The following is a 23,095-nucleotide window of genomic DNA, read 5'->3' as shown; positions in this document are numbered from 1 at the left end:
AGACATTAGTAAATCTAACCCTGGATGTTATATTATATTTCACAGAAAAGTCTGTGAAATATAAGGTTGAAATTAAACCTTATATTTCACGGACTTTTCAGGTTTAAATTACCTCCAGAAAACAATGTTGTAGGGAAGTTAGATGGAGGTTTTGTAGTCCATCTTCTGCAAACTGTAGTGTGAGCACTTCAGACATCCGATGTCACATCATGGAGGAAAAACAAATGTGAGGTTGTTCCTGTCCTCAGCATACGGCTCTTCTCTTTTCCTTGACCTCAGTGACATTTTTATCGAGGTCAAAGAAAACAGGTTAGGAATAGGAGTGTGACGGTGAACCTGCAGGGCGTCCACAGCCAGCGGTTGTGTGAAACGTCACAGTAACGTTGTGTGTCTCAGTGTAGTTTGCAGTGAGAAGGGAGGTATGGGTCTGTTGATGTCGAGCTGTTCTTTGTGTCCAGATGCCATGGCTATGTGGCGACGCCACCATGATGGAGATGATTGAGAAAAAGAGAGTTTTATGTCGAGAGATCAAAGCTCGTCAGCGGCCAGATAAGAATCTGTGCAAACAGGACAGTATGCCCATCTTGCCCAGCTGGAAGAGGAAGCAGCCACCGCCATACTCGGCCTCGCCCACTGCCGCTGGCCACGCTGCCACCGTGTTCTGGGACACCGCCATCTGAAAGACAAATACTCGCACCATGAAACACCCAGAACAGTGTTGTGTAAAACGGAGAAACACAGCAATGATGATCATGATGAGGTTCCACCCTGCACTGAATGCTTTAATGTGATCAAAGATGCTTTTCCTTCCTTGTTTCACGAGAGCAAGAGCAGAGCCACTGCTGAAAGTCATCTGACTAAACTTCTTTCTGCCCTTCTGAGCATCTTCACTTTTTTACATGAAATCAAGTTATACTGAATCTAATAGTCATGAAAGAGCAAACGTTCTTCAGTTATATACAAAAACTGACAGGTGGAGCTGCTCCTCCTTGTGGTATGTTTGTCACTTAAAGAAAGAACATACCACAGTAAAGCTGCAGATGTCCTGATGTGTCCAGGTCCGTTCACCATCAGAAGAATAATCAGAGAAATCAGTCAATCTGTGCAGAGGGCAGTAATGCACACAGAGCCCTCTAGGAAGGAAGTTTCACCTCCAGGAAAAGGCACTGTCCAAATCAGCGTCTTCACAGAGAAAGGGGGTGTGGTTTCCCAGTGATCTGGATATTGATTAGCCAATCTGTTTCCTTGCATGGGTTAAGCAGGAAGTTGCCCCTGGGGTTACCTGATAAGCAGCGCTAGAAGGGCGTGGTCATTCGGGTGTAGCAGAGCTTTCTGTCGTCTTTCTACTCGTTATTTTTCTATCTGTAAAAGACTCTGATGTTTTTTTTAAGTCTGACAGTTGTGTAGCAGAAAAAGGTCATTTATAAAGTATGTAACAAAAAGGCTGAAAATGTTGCTTAATCGTGTTTTTATATTTAAAACATTAAAGGCTTGCTCATCTGTGTGTGAAAGAATTGTCAGGACGTGACCATGTTTTATATGGAAAACACTTTTATTCAGATGAGAAAAGCTATTTTGGAAAGAGAATATTTTGACAGGTTGTTTGTTCGTCTGCTCTCATCAGCTGCCCCCGACTGTCGTCAACAACAGGGAGAGACAGCTTTGTCAGGGTCAAAGGTCACTTCTTTGGGGGCAGTAGATGATGATGACGGTCTGCAGAAAGCTTTCGCTTGATGAATGCAGTTTATTGATCATTGGTGAATGAGCTGATTGATTATCATGATGTCAAATCAAAGCCCTGAATCAAAGCATTATGGGATATCAGATAAATGTAAATCAGCCTCAAGCCATGTGGCGTCTGACTACAGACAAGATGGAGGACAGGAAATCATGTGACATCAGCAGCACCCGGCATTTGAAGTCTTGGCTCACAGCAACCTCGCTCTTGTGTAACAGAGGAGCATCTCAGCCGGGGTTATAATCCAGTCATGTGACGTCTCCACCTCAGCTGATTCTACAAACATCAAAGTTTGACAGGAATGATGAGGGCCCGTTCCTCGTCGTCGTGCACGCCCCGCCTACTCGGCCACGTGTAAACGACCGCACGTGTCTTCCAGTTCTGAGGTCACGTGACTTCCTGTCTGCCACAGAGGTTAACCATCTTGTCCGCAGCTGTTCTCGAAGCCGTGGGGAGATTTCATATTTGGATATGCACACAAACTCTCACACTCGCTGTGATCAATACAGAGTGTGATCGTGTCATCTATAGCGTCCTTGTTAACGATTTGATGCTTTTTGTTCCTGTAATCAACCAAGTGCACTTCAGTTTGTAAAAGTCGATATTAAAATAAAACTTTATTAACTTGTCCTGAGAAATTTTAAGATTAATCAATGAACAGAATCAGTGTCTGTGAAACATACGATTGATCGTTCCCTCAGACTATCAGTGAAATGTTTAAATCATTGTATCTGTTCCCACCGCACTCGGTGTCACTGAACGTTACACACCAGAACCACAGCAGGACAGATTCTACTGCGATCCCATGATGCTGACTGTAGCTGTGCAGCCAGGTAACAACGTGATGATGATGATGATGTCCATTCCCACAAAGACTTCCTGAGCTTGCTCAGTTTGTCTTCATCCTTTCCTCTGTGCCAGAGTGTGAGCAGCCGTAGCACAGGCTGTAGCATCAGCAGCCGGTCAGAGAGAGGGACCAACATGTAATCAGTACATCATCACTGTATCACTAAAAGATGACGGTACTGTATGTAAGGTAATTACATACATGTAATGTCATGTTGACCACTGCACTGAGGGAACAGTCACATGACTTGAGAGTGTCACATGACTCCTCCATGCAACACGAAAAACTAAAATATTTTATTCTTCAAGTGACGCCTGGTTTAAGGCTCGGGATGATGATGTAAAGGTCAGTCACATAAAAATCAGGTCAGTGAAGACTCATTTTGTCCACATGATGGCGCTGTTTCACTCTCATTCGTGTACTTCACCTGTGGGCAGGTGTCTCTGTGACTGAGTAGAGTGCTGGCACTGAATCAGGGTCCTGCTCCAGAAAGCAGCTTCAGTTAAAACTCCTGAATGACGGTTAAACTCTGAGTCCGTTACTGTGGCAACAGACTCTGTGAACTTCACCTTTTCACTGGCAGGTGTTCTCTCTGACTCCGCCCCGAGTCCTTCAGCCCAACCATTTGACTGACCTTCCATTTCGTAGAATAGCTGTCAGAGATCAGAGCGAAGTTCGTACAAACACTTATTTTTCACTGTAACCTCTGACCTTAACACATTCTCAGTGGGTATGCCAGACAGCAGGGAGTCCACAGCACTCACTCTGCAGGATGGATCCAAATTGGATCAGGAGCACGGATTCAGACCGGATCAGACCGAGGTTCGGTTCGGCTCTGTTTTGGAACTGTGTTCCCGATTTAAACGTCTCTTCCTGAAATGTTCAAACCGTGTCTGAGCGGCATGCAGACAGCTCTATAACAGATGCTGTAGGCAAACTGGCTCTGATCGTTGGATTTAAGGTCAAAGGTCACATCAGGTGATCTAAATCAAACTTTATTCAGTCTGTGACGATGACAGAGTGCTCTTTGTTGACTCTTTGCCCTGGTCTGTCAGGCTGAACATACTCAGAGCTGATTGGACCAGCTCGAATCTTCTGGAACAGGAAGTTCAGAGTTTGCTGAAGCTGCTTCCTGGATCAGGGTCCAGGTGAACGAGTTCAGGGTCTGTGTTTATTTTTATTGACTGTTGTGACACTGTGATGAAAATAAATCTGATTTTTAATGAACACACTTTTGCCATTTTTATCATTAAACTGGAGTCAAAGTTTAGCACTGTGGATTCAGATTCATGGTTTTACTGGGTCAAAGCAAAGAATGCAGAGTAAAACATTAGTGACTGTATGTTTTCAAACATGAGATTTCTCTTAAACTGTGATTCTGATTTTAAATAAACTTAGCAAGAATATGTCCAGCGTGTTACAGACAGAAATGTATCTCCCTCTGGAATCCAGCAGAATTTTATTACTCTCTTGGGGAGGTCGCCTGAGGGAAACTGTGGTTCCAGCACCACAACACCAGCTCACCTTAAATGCAAATAAGAAAAAATACAGCATCAGCAATAAGAATTTAAAAGGTGATTATTAAATCAAGTCCAGGAATTAAAGTGCTTCCTCTTTTTCTCTCAGCTGCTCCCTTTGCAGGTTGCCACAATGGATCATCCTCATCTTTCTCACCAACCCTCTGCATGTTCTCTTTCACTACATCCATGAACCCTCTCTGAGGTCTTCTTCTTCCCTCCTGCCTGAATTCATCCATCCTCCACATCCTGCTAGCTCTGTCTCTGCCAATCGATACAAGTTCTCATCTCGTTGGTGTCCAGCCTCACATACAGCTCACTTTAAGCCTTTTAGTTCTCCTTTGAAATCTCTCTTATCTGCACACCTAGCCTCTTAGTACTCCTGCCTACTTTCTTAATCTCCCTTTCTCATTTTTCATTTGATAACCTCTTCCTTTGAATACTTTCCAAAATCGCACCTGATATGGGGGCAAAGACGGAGGAAGCTATGGATGTGGTGCACAGAAACATATCATTATTCTGGAGACATGTGAAAGAAGAGATTTAGCGTCGACTCAGCAGTCGGTAAGAGCGGCAGGTTCCACTTTGCAGACGTGCTGCTGTGGGAGGACTGGGAGGAGGCTGTGGCCTCACACTGAACAAGCGAGGCGGGCTGGGAAACGGTTGGAGACGATCTGAGGTGATGACAGATGAACAATTTTGTTTAAAAAAATTATTACTGGGCCAATAGAGCTCTACTAAACGTCACCTGTCACTGAGCTAGTCCTAAGTTTTTCGGTTCAGTTCTTTACTATTTTTTCTGTAGCTTGGCTTTTTTTGGTACTTAACTCCTATGTTAAACTTAAAAATGTTGTTTGGCTCATTAAACATTCGGGGTTTGAGCGACACATCAGGATGTCACATTTTGGACTGACCAATGGGGAGACAGGTTTTGTTTTTCAGCATTTGCTTCATTCACTCATTTCGCTTCACTGTGATTCAGACTGCAGCTCATTACCAGTTAAACTCTCAGATTTCCATAAGCAGGTGCCTCTTTAATGGAAATGAATATACAAACATAACTTTACTCCTCACAGTACAACAACAGGTACATCGACTGGGTAAATAATCTGTGGATGAATGGAGATCCAAAGGGATTTGGCTTGTAGCCCATTTTACAGATGAGGAGGATGTGACTTGTTACCTGTGAGAAGTTCAACATCAGATACGGTGATGGAACTATAAAAGTGTCCCTTTGAGATCAAAGATAAAGAGGATATTATGCTCTCTAAGGTCTCCTCTGGACTGACACAGCTCCGCAGAGCAGGAATTAACTTTTGTGACACAAACAAGGCGATCAGAGCTATTTTGTCCTAACCCAGTTATATTCTTAAAGAATTTAAGAATGAGAAGATTAGGGTTATACGAAGAAAATATATTTCTCTTCCCCTTTCTCCTAAAGTAAAAAAAGTAAACGTCAAAATAATAAATACGATTTTTATAAGATTGAAATTTAATCTGAATACGTGTGTATTCTGTGAAAACGACACTGAAAGCCTGCATCACTTTTTTTTTTTTACTGTGAATGGGTTGAAGCTTTTTGGAACGGCACGTGGAGCTGCATGCACTCCAGGGCGACTCAACCGTCGGGATAGTTATTGATAATAAAATCTGCATTCTGGTTTCAAGACAGTGCTGTTATGAGGGATATCTTTTTATCCATAAATGTAGATGCTGTGAAGCTTAACTGTGTATGAAAAGATGGCTGAATGAAAAACTCACAACTGCTCTTTTTTATTCTACTTTTCTTCTTTTGACATACAGTAAAGGACTTTTTCTCTTCACATTTTGTGTTGACCTTTGTTACACTGTAACAGTTTTTTCTTTTTTATAATCTTTCAGGCTCAACCTTGTGGACATATGTTTCTTTAATCATTGTTGGACTGATGTTCATAAATAAATTTCAGTATGACAACATCGTTTTTTGGATACATTTCATCTGACGTTTTAAAATGTACCTCTGTTATGTTAGGAAGAATTGGATATGATTTTTTTTTCCAATTTTCTCATTTTTCTGATGACGCAGACGCTCTGGGCGCGCACGCTCAGTTAATTTGTTGAGCGCTTCACCTTTTCTCCAGCAGGTGGCGGTACTACCACGAAGAAGGAGAAGAAGAGAGCTTCGCCTTCTGACCCGGAAGTAACCATCGCGTCAGACCGCCATGTTGGCTGCAAAGAGAGCGGGGAATCATCCCGCGGAGAGTGTATTCGTCTGACCTCTGACCCGGACCGGCTGACCCGAACCCTCCTCGGTCGGTTCGTCCGAACCTCCGAGAACGTGTGCGCGCGGACCGGCACGGGACAAAGACAACATGGCAGCCCTGAGCACGTTCTCTTCGCAGGTGGAGCTGATCATGGAGGTAGCCGTGGGGAGCGCCGTGCACGAGTTGGGAAGGGAGGGCGCGCGAGCGGAGCACGGCCAGGTGAGGAGCTCAGGTGAAGATTATGTGAGAGCAAAATCCGCCGTCACTTCCGGTTTCGCGTTAAAAACATGCTGCAGAAAATAAGGGATCAAAGGTAAAAACGGCCGATCTTCGCCACGTATTGGCCCCGCCCACTGACACGCAGGAGACGCCTGGAGGCAGGTGTTTGACCTTTGACCCAGGAATATGCAGCTCTGAAGTGCGCATGCCTTCAGGTTTGTCCAGAAGTGTGGTGCACGCGCATGGTGTAGCTGTAACTGCTCACAGGACCAAAGTTTATGCTGTACGTAAACGGATCTGTTCGCAGCCTCATCTTCACCTGCCGCAGGTGTTGTGACGTCATCATCCTCTACTTAACCTAAACAGAAGCTTAAGGTTAACCAGCATCAACAGCAGCACCTAAACCTTAAAGGTGCAGCCTCGCTAGAATAGAATAGAATAGCCTTTATTGTCATTGTACAGGGTACAACGAAATTGGAGTGCCACTCCCTTGGTGCAAAAATACAATAATAAATATAAATGTAAAATATAAAAGGTGCAATAAAACAAACAATAGTAGGTACAATATATACAGGATGGCAGCATTAATATAATGACAGTAAGAATAGCAGCATAATAATTGACGGTGACAGTATGGAGTAGCTAAGCAGTTTCAGTTGTTTTTGTGCTTATTTACTATGGTGATAGCTCTGGGAAAGAAGCTATCCCTGAATCTGTTTGTCCTGGTTTTATGTGACCTGTACCGTCGGCCTGATGGTAATAGTTCAAACACTTGGTTGCTGGGGTGAGAAAGGTCCTTGATGATATTGCCAGCTCTGCTGAGGTACCGAGAGTTTGCAATGACCTCCAGGCTGGGCAGAGAGCAGCCGGTGATCTTCTGGGCTGTGTTGATGACCCTCTGCAGTGCTTTCCTGTCTGCAGCTGAGCACCCTGCATACCATGTTGTTATGCTGTACGTTAGGATGCTCTCTATGGTGGCTCTGTAGAATGTCACCAGCAGCCTCTCCTCCAGGTTGTTCCTCCTGAGCACTCTCAGAAAGTGGAGACGCTGCTGGGCCTTTTTTACCACCGCCGTGGTATTTGCAGACCAGGAGAGATCATCAGAGATCTGCACGCCCAGAAACCTCATGGAGTGCACCCTCTCCACACAGCTCCCGTGAATGTACAGTGGGGCCGGGTCTGCTCTGCCTAACCACCCTCATTAGAAATGAGGCCAAGCATCATGGTGTCATCTGTGAACTTGGAAGTTGAGGTGCAGCTGCGGCTGCAGTCACTGGGTTCAGCACACAGCTTTGGGGGAAACCTGTGTTTAGGAAGGCCTGGAAATGCCTTTTGTTGTCATTGTGCATGCACCAACTGTCCACGGAATAAAAAGATAAATAAAAGCAGAGAGGAACCGTGGCCCAGAGTGCTCAGCTCGCTAACCAGCGTGTGTATTACATGCCTAGGTAAAATCTGTGAATGACATCGTCACATGACTGTGAGCGTGCAGGTGATTGTGAAGAGCTGTGGAAACAGCGTCCTCGGTGGAGCGGTTCGCCGTGTATGGAAACTCGTCCAAGTCAGGTTGGATGGTTTCGGTAAGAGGTTTGTCTCCGCACTGTCGGTGTTCGTGCCACAGGCCGACAGTCAGTCAGGCACTGAAAACATGCTGCGTGTCATGGAGAACACTCGCTGTGAGCATCAGTCAGTCTCCGAGAGAGTCAGCATGTTGTGGCATGAGGGTGAACTCCTCAGGTGTTTGTGGGCGGGACCTGTCTACAGGTTGTGTAATCAGAAATCAGTTATGCTCGGGTCCTCAGATCAGATGTTTTACCTGTTCCACCTGTGTATCTATCATGTAACCCTTGCGTCTGTGCTGCAGGCTCACCTGTCCACCGTGCTGGGGAGCTTGGCCAGAGAGGCGGTCCGTAAAATCTGCAGAGTCTTCAGGGAGCTGTATGCAAGCGTAGAGGCGGAAAATGAAGCTCTCAGGGCAGAACTGAGTTTCCTCGAAAACACACCCGGCGCTTCGAGGACGGCCAAACCGTTGGTGAAGTTCAGCCCGGCAGGTGAGGCCCAGGGTCAAAGGTCAAACAGTCATTCAGCTCAAAACCCTGGGTTAAAGTCTCACAGGAAACTCATTTGGTTTCTCCTGCAGATGCACCCACCCTGTCTCTGGATGTCCAATCAGCTGCTGCCACTGCTGCTGTGGCTGTGGTCATCCTCAGCCCGCCGGTGCACGCACCAGTCACAGGCCAAAGCAGTCTGACCGCACTGCAGAATGGTGCTGTGGGCGTTTTAGACATGACGCACTTCTCTGCAGATCCTCAGGTGTCACGTGATGTGATCCAGTCCGCAGATGTGACATCACTTCCTGACTGTGAGGATCAGCCGGCCGCTGAGCTTCCAGGTGATGAAACCCACGAAGAGCAGTGTGACGCTGTGAGTGACGACAGCTGCTTCAAACTGGTTGATTGACTGGTTGATGGTTCTGTATGTGGTGACCAGTAATACCATGGTTATCTGTCGTCGCGTTTTCCAGGCAGCAGAGACGAAGTCTGAACCCGCAGGACAGAAACATGATGATCAGCAGGTGCCCGGGGGTCCGACAGGTGAGAGCTCTGCCTCCCATCTACTTTTAAATACTGTACGAAGCACAGGTAAGCCTGTGGTGTGAGAGCGATGTGCTCTAATGGCGTGATGCGCTACATTAAGATGAGATGGGGCCTGATTATTGAAGACCTAGTACGTGAGGATCTTGATGATGTCGTCCTTCAGAACAGCTGATGGTCCATTAATCAGTCACTTCTGTTTGTCGAACCTGCAGCAGCGTCTCTGACTTCCTGTCTGTCTTACTGTTCAGGTGTGAGCGAGGAGCAGCAGAAGGAGCAGGAGAGGAGGCGGAGGAGGGAGCTGTACAAGGAGAAGAGGTTTTTCTGCGAGCTGTGTGACAAAGGCTTCCATCAGAAGCACCAGCTGCTGAAGCACGCCGCGTGCCACCTGAAGCCGTTCCCCTGCAGCTCCTGCGACAAAGGTTTCTACAAAGCGCAGACACTGCAGCGCCACCTGCTCGCCCACCGTCTCCGCGAGGCGCAGGAGAGCGACCCAGACAAGCTGCTGCGCTGTGACCAATGCGACAGAAAGTTCAGGCTGCCACGTCAGCTTCGAGCGCACCAGGCCTGTCACCGGCTTGAGAAAACGCCACTCAAGTGCTACGCATGTGACCGCACCTTTACCTCCAGTGGGGCACTGCGATACCACGAGGTGTCGCACGCCAAAGTCAAGCCCTTCATGTGCGACGTCTGCGGAAAGAGCTTTACGCGCAAGAAGAGCCTGCGGGAGCACCAGACCGTGCACACCGGGGCACGGCCGTACTCCTGCCAGACCTGCGCCAAGAGCTTCTCCACCGCCAGCAACCTGCGCGTTCACAAAAGGTCGCACTCCGAGGAACGCCCGTACAAGTGCGACGAGTGCGACAAGGCATTCAAGTGCCGGATGGGGCTGCTGCAGCACCGCGTGGTCCACTCGGGAGAGAAACCCTTTACCTGTCCCACCTGTGGCCTGAGCTTCGGCCTCAAATACAACTTCCAGAGACACCTGAGGCTACACAGCGGGGAGAAGCCCTTCAGGTACGAGGCCCCAAACGATAACGTATATTTTCCGGGTCTCAGCGAGTCCGTTTCGGTATTTGACAGAAATCTCTGCTTTTTATTGGCTCAACACACAACATCTGACAAAAACACACACCTGAAAGATCAAGGGTCACATACATACGCTGCTCCAGGGTGCACTCTGACCCGCGGGCGAAACGCTTGCCTGTGTCTCTTAACGTACCTGAGTGAGGTGTACAGGTGAACAGCATCAGCGCGGTCCTTAGCAGGAAGACTAGACTCATGCGACTGCAGGTGAACTGATTAAATAAGGTGATCGTGGATTTCATGAGTGCTTCAACGTAACGTCAAACATGAAGCAGAGGCGGGGTTGTTTGCTGACATCCACCAGTGAACCACCAGCAGAGCGCAGCACGGCGCTGCAGGCAGACACGAGAAATACCAGCGTCAGCTTTCCTGTTCCGTTCATTCGGTTCAATTCAGGTTTATTTATATGGGGCCAACTTCGCAGTGCTGTACAGTAAAAAGCCTCCAGCACTGCAGACGACCCTGTGAACGAGCACTCGGCACAGATGCTGAACGCTGTTTTTGTGTTGGTGTGCTGATCACTCAAAACATCAAGATCGTGTTGATTTCTGTGAGTTGCGTCTTCTTTAACCTCTCACCCTTCCTCACCTGTCCTTCCTTCCTCAGGTGTGATCAGTGTGGCGAAGGCTTCACGGGGACCTGGGCTCTGAAGACCCACATGCTTGTTCACGGCGTGGCAAAGCCGTTCATGTGCGACCTGTGCGGAAAGACGTTCTTCTACAACTGCCAGCTGCAGAAGCACCAGCAGCTGGTTCACGGCAGCGGTGGCGATCGGGGAAAGTCCGGCGGGGAGGCGGGCAGGCGGCGGTCCACCGGAGTCAAACCGTTCAGCTGTAAAGTCTGTCCAAAGAGCTTCAGCAGCAGCAGCTCGCTGCGCACGCACGAGAAGAGCCACGCCCAAAACAAAGAGTTCACCTGCGACACATGTGGGAAAGCCTTCCACCTGCGTCACCTGTACCTGTACCACCTGAGGCAGCACAGCGGCGACCGGCCGCACGTCTGCGCTGTCTGCCACAAAGGCTTCCTGCTGGCATCGCAGCTGAAGCAGCACGAGCTTCTGCACACGGGTGTCAAACCTCACCACTGCGAGCACTGCGGCAAAGAGTTCAGGACACCTCAGAACTACCACCGCCACCTGCTGGTGCACACCGGCGAGAAGCCGTACGAGTGCGCCGTGTGTGGCCGGAAGTTCCGCCAGTCCAACCAGCTGAAGTCTCACATGCAGATCCACACCGGTGTCAAGCTGTACTCGTGCGAACGCTGTGGGCGGGGCTTCTCTGACTCACGCCAGCTCAAGAAACACCGCTGTGGAGACAGCGAGCACGACTCGCTCGATTCTGCCAGCAAGCACAGGAAGCAGACGGACGCGTTCCCATGGACGCACGAATTCACGGCGCAGTGACACGGAAACAGGCCAGCGGGAAAACCCCGACAATTCCCACTGACTCCATCCCCCGCGACTGTGTCCGGCACATCAACATCAAATTGTATTTAGGGAGTGTGTCCATCCGCCTCTTGAAGCCGGCATTGATTGGCTGGTTTGTTCCTTTGGGGTTTCTGTTTTTTTATCCCCTGTTAAAGTCAGCGACACAGAAAATGTTTGATCTCTGCTGCAAAACCACCTCGCACACTCACCTGACGCCCCCGCATGTCTCGGGTGGAAATCTAACACAAAGTTAAAGAGTAGCTGGGCCCTGACAGCATCTCCAGCCTTAGGAGGTAAAACTCTTTTAAATGGACTTTGGCTCTCACCTGGCGTCTCACCTGGTCGTGGTGATTTACGTTCAGCTGCCACAATCAAACAGACCTTGACCTCAGTCAGTGACAGAAGAAGAATCAGATGAAAGCAGCTCTGATAAACGTTTAGTTTCTGTTTCATCTGTGAAAAAATGACTCTGCTGTGTTTCAGTGTGTAGAATAAAACTCCTCCTTTGACTGACGAGCTTTTATTGGAGGTGCTGCTCCAGCTTCAAAATGATTTTTCTGCCCTTGATAAACGTGAAGTAATAATTCAGATTAAAATGCAGCTGAAACGTGTCAAAGCTAATGTCTACCAATCAAATACATTTTGTCCATTAAATTCAACGTGCAGACTTATGTAGCTAAAGCTAAAAATTACATTGATTAGTTAAAGTCACATTGAGTGTATGAGCAGAGTATGAACCAGGAAGTAGGTTCAAATCAGACAGCTGTGCAGATATTAAGTCCATACGTGATTAATATCAGTGCAGCTCTTATGCAATGATTCTCCATAGCAACAGGTAAGTAAAGAGCGGAGCTCCCCTTTAAATCCATGAACGTGATGTTGATCTACAAACATCAGAAGAGAGACCAGCTTTAATCAGACATTTATCTAGCTTTCATTTTCATTAGTAGATGAAGCTCAGTAATGAGAGACAAATGATGAAGCTCAGATTTGACCTTTTGATTTAATGTTTATAGGTAAAGATCAGCTGACAGGATGCAGACGCTGAAAATAAATAAAGGGGAGACAGATCAGTGTGGACATGTCTCTGCAGCAGTTAGTACCTACATTTCAACATATCTGAAGAAGAACATGTGCAGCGCTATGGAGACTGCATCTAGAACCTTTAGTCCACTGCTGAACATTCACAGGACTGTGGCTGTGGAGGCTGAGTGCACTGACCTCACTGTCATAGTCAAAAAACCAGTTTGAGATGAGCTGTGTGATGGTGTGGAAAGCAGCATCAGAAGATGGTATACTGTGGTCATAAACCCACAGACATGGTCAGCAATAACACTCAGGTAGGCTGTGGAGTTAAACAATGTTCAGCTGGTACTGAAAATCTGCCCTACACCATCACATCAGCAGCAGTCTGAGCACTGGTACAGGCAGGGTGGATCCATACTTTCATCTTTACACCAAACATTTAAATTTTGCTGCAGAAATCATGATCAGATCGGAAAACATTTTTCATTTTGTGGTCCAATTTTGGTGAGTCTGGGAACTGTAGCCTCAGTTTCCTGTTCAGGTGTTGTAGGGATTGCAGCCAATCATCTTCTCGGAGGAGCGTCTAACACGCTGCACTCTGCCTCAGTCCTTGGCAGAGGCAGCAGCGTACCAGGTGGTAACAGAGAAAGTAAGGACAGATTCAATGATGAAGGAGTAAAAAGAATATTCTGCCTTACAGAGGGCAGGATGGCTATGTTTGTGTCATTTAATCAACACCCCCGAGTCATTCTAACTGTCAGAATCCTCGAAACACAGGCTGAGGAGGAGGAGTGGCAGCAATCTTCCACTCCGAGCTCATTAACCAGCCATAGACCCAGACAGAAAGTCTGACTGGCTCCTGCATTTCAGCAACTCGTCTTTACAGCAGTGGTGGGAGTAGATTTACTACTTAACATCTGAAGTATCATTAACTGCAATACTTGTGTGGTTTTAGTACTGAACACTGCCCAAAACAATTAATGGCTGCCCTCTGACACCCCTTGGGATCATCGCCAGGTCCATCACAGCTGACCCCTCGCACCCTGCTCACCACCTGACGGCACTCAGGTCAGTCAGGTCCCACACCTGCAGACTCACAAACAGCTTCTTCACCTGGGCCATTCAAACTGTAAACAAACACTCCTCTTGTCTGTAATTTATTCCTGATGTCTTACTTATTATATTTTTATTCCACGCACAGTCGGTGTGGAGCACCCACACTTGATCTACATGTACAATGACAAAAAAGGCTATTCTACTATGGGTTTGCTGCGGTATCTCTGGTTTGTGTACGTTATTTACAGTAAACCGCTGAGCTTGTAGAGCTGTGAACAGCAGGGGGCGCTCCGTGAAAATTGGGTTAATCCACGAAGAAGAACAAGACGAGAGCGACGAGAGAGAGGGAGGGGAAATTGTTTTGGTCCAAAGCGCATGCGCATTGTGCCAACAGTCTGTTCACGCGGGTGTTCAGTGCTAGCCGATTAGCTGCACTAAAGTCGGTTAAACTCCGGCAAACTCAGACAGTCTTCGTGCAGCCGTTGGTCTCAGGTAAAGCGTGGCAGTTTCCCATGAGCCCCGTTTGTTTCCGGTGTGAAAAAAGAAATTTGGCGGTGTTTTTTCCGCGGTTTAATCCGCCAACGAACCGCTGCTAGTTCGGACATAACACGAAGCTAACGTCAGCATCAACGGAAGCTTTAAACGGCCCGGCTGCTCAGGTGAGTCCAAGTAACCGTGACGGCATACTTCCGAAACACAGACACCTGAGCTAGCTGAACTTTGACCCCGTTAGGTGCTGTTGTAGGAATGGATTGTTTACTGGCTCGCGGACCTTGGGGTCAGAGGTCAGCAGCGGGCTCTAGCTTCCACAGGGGGGAGTATTGAGCACGTAATCGAGTACGTTTCCTTTGACAGCTCAATCCTGGAGAGAGGAAATACAGCACTACCTGTCTCATTGAGTTCCTCTTTGTTTAGGTCCTTCCTTGCTGAGCTGTAACGTCTAAGAGGAGGAGGAAGATGTCTCCGGTGTCAGAGGTTGAGGGCTCGGACGTAGGGGGGCGGGGCCAGGAGACTACGCTGTCCAAAGAAGACTGTCTGTGTCCCGTCTGCCTCGAGATCTTCATGGAGCCCGTCACACTGCCCTGCACACACACCTTCTGCAAGGTAACACACACAACCAATGAGTGCGTGTAGCTCAGGTGTGTTAAGTTACCGGCATGACCAGCAGGTGTGTGCACAGACAGGTTAGGGGGTGTGTGTGCGTGCGTGTGCCGCAGTAGTCAGGACCTTTTTTGTGTGTGTGTGTTTCCGTTTTGTCCTTGAATGACATCATCAGGCTTATTCATTTCCTGTGACTGAAGACGTGGTTTTAAATAAAGTGAATTATAACTGACCCGGTGAGAGCTTCAGCTCCTTCTGCTTCAGTTCCACCAGTCACACACCTGCATTCTAACCTGAACAGGCCAGCAGCAGCCAATTAAATGGCCTGATCCCATAGACAAGTCAGCCAATCAGTGACTCTGATGGCGTTTAGCCTCCAGAGCTGATCTTCATGTCAGAGGTCAAAGGTCTGCTGGATGCCAGCACCTTCAGCCTGACCTCACACATTACAGTCATATGACTTCTCCTCAGGGCGCTCCGGCAGAACTAGGCCTGACTGTGTGTACCTGTGCAGGTGTGCTTCCTGGAGTCGGTGGATAAAGCCACGCTGTGCTGTCCCATGTGCAGGAAGAGGGTTTCCACCTGGGCTAGGTTACACAGCAGGAACAACACGCTAGTGAACGAGACACTGTGGAGGCGGATCCAAACCTGCTTCCCCCGACAGTGCGAGCATCGCCTCAGCGGGCAGGGTGAGGCTGAGGACCCCCACTCAGGTAACGCGGAGTCTTTGGCTCAAAACTGCTGTTTGTGAGGGGCAGCCAATCAGAAAAGGTACTGCTTTTGTAAAGGGTGAGGGGCAAACAGCATGTTTGACGGAAGCTCAGAAGTAGAAGGATTACTCTGAAATGTGAACTATGCAGAGCTGCTTTCTTATAGGTCAATGTGATGTTGAACCTGCTCTGTGTGTGTGTGTGTCTGTGTGTGTGCGCGCGCGTGGGCAGCATTGGTGTGTTTCCGCAGAGTTAGTGAACCTGGAGAGCTGAGGCAAGAGTACGAGGACCAGATCACCAAAGTGAGTTCAAGACACACACACAGTCTTTTGCTCTGGATGTGTGAGGATGTGCAGCAGCCTCAGTGTTACACAAGAACCAGGGACTAATGCGGCACACCTGGCTGTTTACAGGCATTGTGACGTCAAGGCTGCTCTAATGTGGGCCAGAGCTGATCAGTAAATATTTAGGGAACTGTAGGTAGTGAAGAGACGAATAATTACTGCTGATGAGCCGGGTCAGAGCTGGCAGTGTGCGTCCACATGTGTGGAGAAGTGGGCGCGTTGCTGCTGTGCAGGGCAGCAGGGGACGCTGATGAGGGGCTACAGGTTTGATGGCGAGGAGATAAAACCCTGTGACTGTTCTACTTTTACAATTATTTTTTTAAATGTGTTTCATAACAGCTGTGAGTAGGGCTGCAGCTGCAATACACCCCATGCCCCCCTTTAGATTCACCCCTGTTTGCTTCCACATGTGATAGGATAGCTGCCTTCAGTCTCAGTAAGGCTCCGCCTCTTTATGCTTGGTGGTATAAACAGACTCCGCCTCCACGTTAAACCCTGCCAGCATCATCGCTGCTGCTGTTGTTTTTGCAGTGTGAGCTTATGTGGTCAGACATCTTATTCACAGGCTGCTCATAATGTTCATCCTTGGTAATAATTTAAGTTATTAAGATGCGTCATTGTGTACCTTTGTTTATGAGTTTATGCTAATGTGTACTTTTACTTTACAATCTGTAATAAATGATCTAAATCACTGATAAAATTAATAAAACTTAAATACTTCAAATCTTGGTTCAAATGAGGAAAAACAAGATTAAATTTAGCAACTTCAGAAACGATCTTTCACCATAAATGCTGTTTTTGCAGGATGAGTGAAAGCTGACCGCTCAGCCATTGGTGGGTGTGGCCATAACACATTTGTAGTTATTCTCACCTGTGACTGAAGCTCTCAGCCTGCAGTAGCACCCTCCAGTGGGTTAAACACATTTGTGTAATAAGAATCCATATTCTCCTCTGTGTGTGTGTGTGTGTGTGTGTGTGTGTGTGTGTGTGTGTGTGTGTGTGTGTGTGTGTGTGTGTGTGTGTGTGTGTCACTGACTTTCACATGGCTGTGCTCTCACTCTCTGATGTCTCGGCCTAAAGGTCTGAAAAGGTCCTGGAATTTCCTTATAATGTGTACGAGATCTGTTGTGATGATGGCCTGTGGTTTGTGTGTCATCTGACCCAAAGAGGATGCCGATTAGATACTGATGGGTGTAAGGGTCAGTCCTCATCAGACCTCCTGATGAATACACTTTGGTCATTCAGGTAAATCTCAGGTGTGTCTGTCCTCTCTCAGCTGACCGAGGAGAAGCGGGAGCTGCAGGAGGAGGAGAGGAAGGCCAGTGAGGAGTACATCCAGAGGCTGCTGGCTGAGGAAGAGCAGCTGCTGCGGGATGAGAGGAAGAGGAGGGACGAAGACGAGCGGCTGGCCAGACTGCTCAGTGATCAGCTGGTCAGTGATTGGTCCACACTGGGAGAGGCTTATAGATACAGATGCCTCACAGAAAATCCCCAATATTTGATTAAAAATCAGAAACTCTGAAGTGTCTCGGCTTGTTAACCAGTGATCAGTTGGTGGATTCTTTCTCTGAGGAAATTTATCGCCCTCTCTTTCCCTCCTCGGCAGAACCCTCCTCCTCTCGAGGACACGGGTCATGTTGCTGTGACACCACTGAAGAAGAAGAAGGCGGCCTCTGTGGGACACATCGAGAAGTAAGCGACTGTTTTAAAGATCAAGGTCATTGAGGAAGACTGGTTAGAGTCACATGACCTGGAGTGTGTCAAAGTAAACTTTATTGTCATCTCTGCTATATACAGTACAGTATATAGAGAGAAGAGACGGCGAGGTTCCAGTTCCATTCAGTGCAAAAAACAATAAAAATAGGAAGAGTAAGAAATAAATATACACTTAAGCTAAAAAGGATCAATAACAGTCTAACTCTACAATTTATAATTCAGATTTAAAGTGGCCTTGAAGTGACCGGGGGGGGGGGGGGGTAGGATAGTAGGGGGAGGGCTTTGTAATAAGGGTGAGGGTTGGGGGGTTGTGTGCTGGTCAAACCTGTTGAAGACGTTTTTAGTTCGTTTGCCTTCTTCAGGTTGTGGTCTGACTTCCCTAGTGGGGGGAGGGGGTGGCTTTGTATGCATCTGTCACATTAGCATACAGTAGGTCAGTTGTCCTGTTTCTCCGTGTGGGACAGTTCACCAACAGAGTCCAGTGTGACATGGTTAGGGTCTCCACATATAATAATGAAGGCCTCGGGGTGTTGTGTCTGCAGTCTTGCTGTGTGTATTTCCTCATAGGCAGCTGCACTCACGGTAGATTGGATGGTTGTTCAGAGCAGACAGTTTGTCATCTTGTTCTGTAGCGAGTTCACGTCGCCCATTATCACTGTCGGGATTGATGGTTTGAATCGCCTCCGGTGATCCGCTTTCCTCACTTTCAGCTTCAGTCTCGTGGCCTCTGTAGCTTGGCCGGGATGCTGTGTCGCATGCCGGTCTGTGCCTTTGTATTTAGTGCCAGCGGCTTTGCTCTCGAATAGACGAAAGGCCGCCGTCGCTTCAGCGCCATCTTGAAAGTACGTCAAACTGAAATTAAAATCACTGAGCAGGAAGTGCCTCCTCACACCGTGGACAAACGACTCGCTGTGTCGGGAATGCCATCTGTATGACCCACACATCTCTATTTGTTGTTTCAGGTTCCTGTGCCCCCGAGTGGCTCCGCCCAGCTCCACCTGTAGCTCCGCTTCCAGCCTTGTGTCCAACAAGGTGAGTTTGAACTTCTATTCAATTCAGTGTTATTTATATAACGCCAAATCACAACAGCCGTCGCCTCGAGGTGCTTTATATTGTAAGTCAAAGATCCTACAACAATACAAGAAAACAGAAAAAGTGGGAAGGAAAACAGGAAGAAATCGGTTGGAGTTTGAAAATATAAAAATAAAAGCTTTTTTCACAAACCAGTAAAGATGTACACAAGCCAGTTACACTCTGACCTGAGGGTGAGGTTGGACACTGAATTATTATTAATATTAATGTCTGCACCATCATTACAGCTGTTTTCAGCAGCACTGAAACCCGCCTCCTTCCAGTAAAGGTTCATGTTTTTATCTTATTTTATTTGACTTTGTCTGTACTGGAGATTATTTATATATTTTTCTAAGAATCTTTTTTCATTTTCATTTAAGAAACGTTTCATCATCATCAGGTGACTTCTTCAGTCTCAGCTGACTCCAGGTCTCAATCTTATAAACAGTACATTTGCACAATAACTGACGCTAGCACCACTGAAGGAACAATGGGCTGTGAGGTCAGTTCCTTCATAATTATGCAAATTCTCATGACCATTGATCAAAGACCATGAGTCCCATTCACAGAGAGTTGGGGAATGGCTGCAATCACAGCATTGTAAGATGGTGACAGATGTACCCTTAGGCCCCCTCCTTGATGGTCTTTCCCTTTTCACGTAAATGGCCTCCTTGACTCCGCGCACAAACCAGCGTTCCTCCCTGTCCAGGATGTGTACATCCTCATCATTGAAAGAGTGTCCACTGGCCTGTAGGTGTAAATAGACTGCAGAGTCCTGGCCTGACGAGGTAGCTCTTCTGTGTTGTAGCCAGAGGTTGTTTGGTTTCCCCGATGGGCCTTCTTGATGTGATGTTCTTCTGCCTCCCTGGCTGCTGTGTCAGTGGGGATGGTGTTCGCTCTGTGTTGTAGCGTCCTGATGACACCCAGTTTGTGCTCCAGTGGATGATGAGAGTCAAACCTTAGATACTGATCCGTATGTGTAGGTTTACGGTACACGTCAGCTTTTAGATGTCCCCCATTACTGATGGAAATCTCACAGTCTAAGAAGGCTAACCTGCCACTTTTCATATCCTCCCTGGTGAATTTGATGTGTCGGTCCACCGAGTTAATGTGATCCGTGAATTGTAGTACGTCCTGAGATTTGATTTTCACCCAGGTGTCATCCACATATCTGAACCAATGGCTTGGTGGTGTTCCAGGGTAGGATAGCGAAGCCCTCTTTTCCACTTCTTCCATGTACAAATTGGCCACGATGGGTGAAACTGGGGAGCCCATGGCACACCCATGTTTCTGCCTGTAGAACTGACCCTTGTATGTGAAGTAGACACAGTTCAAACGCACTTGGTCGATGCTGAGAGCGGTCCTGCTGCTGAGGTTGGGGTCATCCTGTAATCTCTTACGGACTACCTCCAACGCTTCAGTGACTGGGATGCAAGTGAAGAGAGATGTAACGTCGTACGAGACCATGGTTTCATCTGCCTCCATGATGACATCTCTCACCTTCTCAACAAAATCCAGGGTGTTCTGGATGTGGTGTTCAGAGCTGCCCACCAGCGGGTTGAAGTCAGAAATATGGCACATAAATACAATCAAAGACTTTTGTTGTTGTTTTGACAAATGTTTTATTCAGTTTTCTCTCTTTTGAATATTTATTATTACTCACTAAATAAAGTAGCTTTATCCCATTACTCGGTTAATGGAGTAAATGATAGATTACTCGATTACTAAAATAATCGATAGCACTAACTGTGAGTATAATTAGTGAGTGAACAGAGAGTGCTTTGGATAAAGCTTGTGAAGATTACACTGAAATAAGACATTATCCAAGTTTTTAATAAAATGGCTACACAAAAACACCACCGTGCGTTTTATGTTCAGTGAACAGGATCTACATGTGAGTGTGGCAGTGACGGCATGTCTGTGACTTCCTGTTTCAGGAGAACATCCTCATTTCAGAGGCAGCGCTACCGGCAGAACGAAGACCACCTCAGCTGGATTATTATGGGCCTGAGACCGAGCTCCGCCCACCCGAGGAGGTGGCCGAGCGTCAACCAGGGAGTCAGGCAATCAGAGACGGAGGATGTTCATCAGTGAAGAGGAAGAGCTCGGAGCTGGAGGCCACAGAGGAGGCGACAGCAGACACCAAGCGAGTCTCTGCCCATTTCCTTGGCTCCTCTTCCTTCTCCTTGCTGGAAGCGGCCGAACAGGAGCTACAGGAGAGGAGGAGGCAGGAGGAGGAGGACCGACGGCTCGCTTTCATCCTGCAGAAGCAGCTCGACCAGGAGGAGAAACGGCGTGCCACTGACAGAAGCAAAGGCTCCACAGACGCCTACCAGCTCCGCCTACACCGACGAGTCGAGGAAGAGGAGGACCGCACTTCCATCATGCCAGGAAGACCCTCCAGGAGAACACCAAAGAACTGCACCGCCAAGCCCTCTGCCTCCTCCTCCTCCTCCTCCTCAGGGAAGGGGAGCAAACAGACTCTTCTGACTGAGATGTTCTCCACCCTCAGCAGCTGAGGTGTCCTCTTCCTCCTCCCCCCCTTCCTGCAGGAGCATGAATAAATTGAGCTGTCAACCTGAGCGCTGTTGTTACTTTAAAACACATCCTGACCAGAAGTTTGTGGACACGCCGCTGCCTCTTACCTGTGAGTCGTCATGGTGAGCGCACGGCGGTCCACAGATTTGATGGCAGTGAACGTCCACTGAGTTCATGTGTTTTACTTTGAAAAGTTCTGCTGGAGAATGACTTCATGCCTCTCACGTCATTCAGCTGGAATGCTTCTTTCTCATTGGTGGAAGCGCTGGCGAGGACTCAGTGCCGTCAGGTTATTTTTACCCGTTTGCCAGGTGACACTGAGTCACCATTATATTTCCGGCCCCAGCTTCTGTGACTCCGCCCAGAGCCCCGTCCACATCTGGTTAACGTGTTGATGATTTGTCAGGTGGTGTGTGAATGTGTCTCCTTAGTGTTGTTGCTGATGTCGCTGGTGTCACATGATAGAATGTGAGGAATTGTGGGATACGATGCATGCTGACTGCAGTGGGTCATGTGACGCTACATCTGATTTATTTTTATGGTTTGAATGTTGAAAGTGGGAGTTTCTGTTTGTCCCAGGGTCACCTGAATGCAGCACTCACCCGTTTAAGCGGCACATGGCCGCGCCATACAGTGGGAGGGGTTAAAGAGGCTGCCGTTTCAACCTGTTTGTCATTTGTTTTTCTGAGAAATAAACCATCGACATCATTATTTCCTGTTTTCTAACACTAACGAACGAGCAACTCCCCATTCACTGTTTTGTTCAAAGGAACTTCGGCAGACAGACACCCAGGGTTCAAACCACTGACCTTCCACTTACAAGATGATGTGACGATTATCGGTGGAGCCTCTCTATGACATCACACGGGTCTCACAGTGGAGTTAATTCTATGTAGATCTGCACATACAGCTGTGTGTGTGTGTGTGTGTGTGTGTGTGTCTAACATATTAAACACTGACATTAAATACATGAATAAACGAAAACCGTGTGAAACGATCCAGCAGTCAGAGCGAGGATGTGGGTCTGATGGCTGCTCCCACAGGTGAGACCACAGGTAGAAGAATAAAAAATCCAGGTAAACGTTAGACATTACAAAGCGACTGAGGCACTGTGTCCTGATTGGCTGGAAAACCAGAGAAACACAGATCACACTTAAGCTTTTTAAAACTTTTGAACCCTTTAGATGGTTTTGTGGTTAAATGATGGTACGAGGTCAGTCACATAACTTCTATCACTGCTACGCAGATGATATCCAAATGTACCTTCCTCTAAATTTGGATGTCCCGTCCACATTCTCGCCTTTGTTTGAATGTCTGCAGGAGGTTAAAGACTGGCTGTCCCAGAATTCTCTTTTCTTAAATGAAAGCAAAACAGAAATTGTTGTTTTTGATAGCCACGTTCCCCTGGGCCAGCTAACTGATACAATGGGATCTTTCGCCAACCACCTTTCTCATTCTGCCAGAAACCTCGGAGTGCTCATGGATAGTTCTTTTAAATTAAACAAGCAAGTATCCACTGTGCAAAAACCAGCTTTTATCAATTACGCCGGTTCGAGCCCCGGCTCGGACAGTCTCGGTCGTTGTGTCCTTGGGCAAGACACTTCACCTGTTGCCTACTGGTGGTGGTCAGAGGGCCCGGTGGCGCCAGTGTCCGGCAGCCTCGCCTCTGTCAGTGCGCCCCAGGGTGGCTGTGGCTACAATGTAGCTTGCCATCACCAATGTGTGGATGACTGAATATAGTGTAAAGCACTTTGGGGTCCTCAGGGACTAAGTAAAGCGCTATACAAATGCAGGCCATTTACCATTTAACCAGCACCAGAAGGCATGAGCAGATCACCCCTGTCCTCGCTAAACTACACTGGC

General features: G+C 47.6%; 3 protein-coding genes across 4 annotated transcripts in view; all 3 read left to right on the top strand.

Annotated features, from left to right (window-relative positions):
- Positions 1-3,812, top strand: part of nyap2a (neuronal tyrosine-phosphorylated phosphoinositide-3-kinase adaptor 2a) — a 47,101-nt gene extending 43,289 nt beyond the window's left edge. For both annotated transcript variants that reach the window (XM_063493255.1, XM_063493256.1), the window contains exon 8: positions 459-3,812. In XM_063493255.1, the coding sequence (XP_063349325.1) occupies positions 459-680 (222 nt within the window). In that variant the 3' untranslated portion in view covers positions 681-3,812. The remainder of the gene's footprint in view (positions 1-458) is intronic.
- Positions 3,813-6,272: 2,460 nt separating this feature from the next.
- On the top strand, positions 6,273-12,275 carry LOC134640981 (zinc finger protein 345-like). The gene is made up of 6 exons (XM_063493119.1): positions 6,273-6,564; positions 8,429-8,615; positions 8,705-8,988; positions 9,089-9,158; positions 9,410-10,175; positions 10,851-12,275. The coding sequence occupies exons 1-6, from the start codon at positions 6,454-6,456 to the stop codon at positions 11,644-11,646; spliced, it is 2,214 nt and encodes a 737-aa protein (XP_063349189.1). The 5' UTR covers positions 6,273-6,453; the 3' UTR covers positions 11,647-12,275.
- Positions 12,276-13,968: 1,693 nt separating this feature from the next.
- On the top strand, positions 13,969-21,943 carry rnf168 (ring finger protein 168). Its single transcript, XM_063494415.1, has 8 exons — positions 13,969-14,411; positions 14,668-14,856; positions 15,368-15,566; positions 15,795-15,865; positions 17,184-17,339; positions 17,514-17,599; positions 18,586-18,655; positions 20,632-21,943. Exons 2-8 carry the CDS (start codon positions 14,710-14,712, stop codon positions 21,211-21,213), a joined length of 1,311 nt encoding a protein of 436 aa, XP_063350485.1. The 5' UTR covers positions 13,969-14,411; positions 14,668-14,709; the 3' UTR covers positions 21,214-21,943.
- Positions 21,944-23,095: the final 1,152 nt, after the last annotated feature.

Source organism: Pelmatolapia mariae, linkage group LG14 (assembly GCF_036321145.2).
Source record: "Pelmatolapia mariae isolate MD_Pm_ZW linkage group LG14, Pm_UMD_F_2, whole genome shotgun sequence".
NCBI lineage: Eukaryota > Metazoa > Chordata > Actinopteri > Cichliformes > Cichlidae > Pelmatolapia > Pelmatolapia mariae.
The sequence above is the reverse complement of the archived record's forward strand: the minus strand, read 5'-3'. Positions and strand labels throughout refer to the sequence as shown.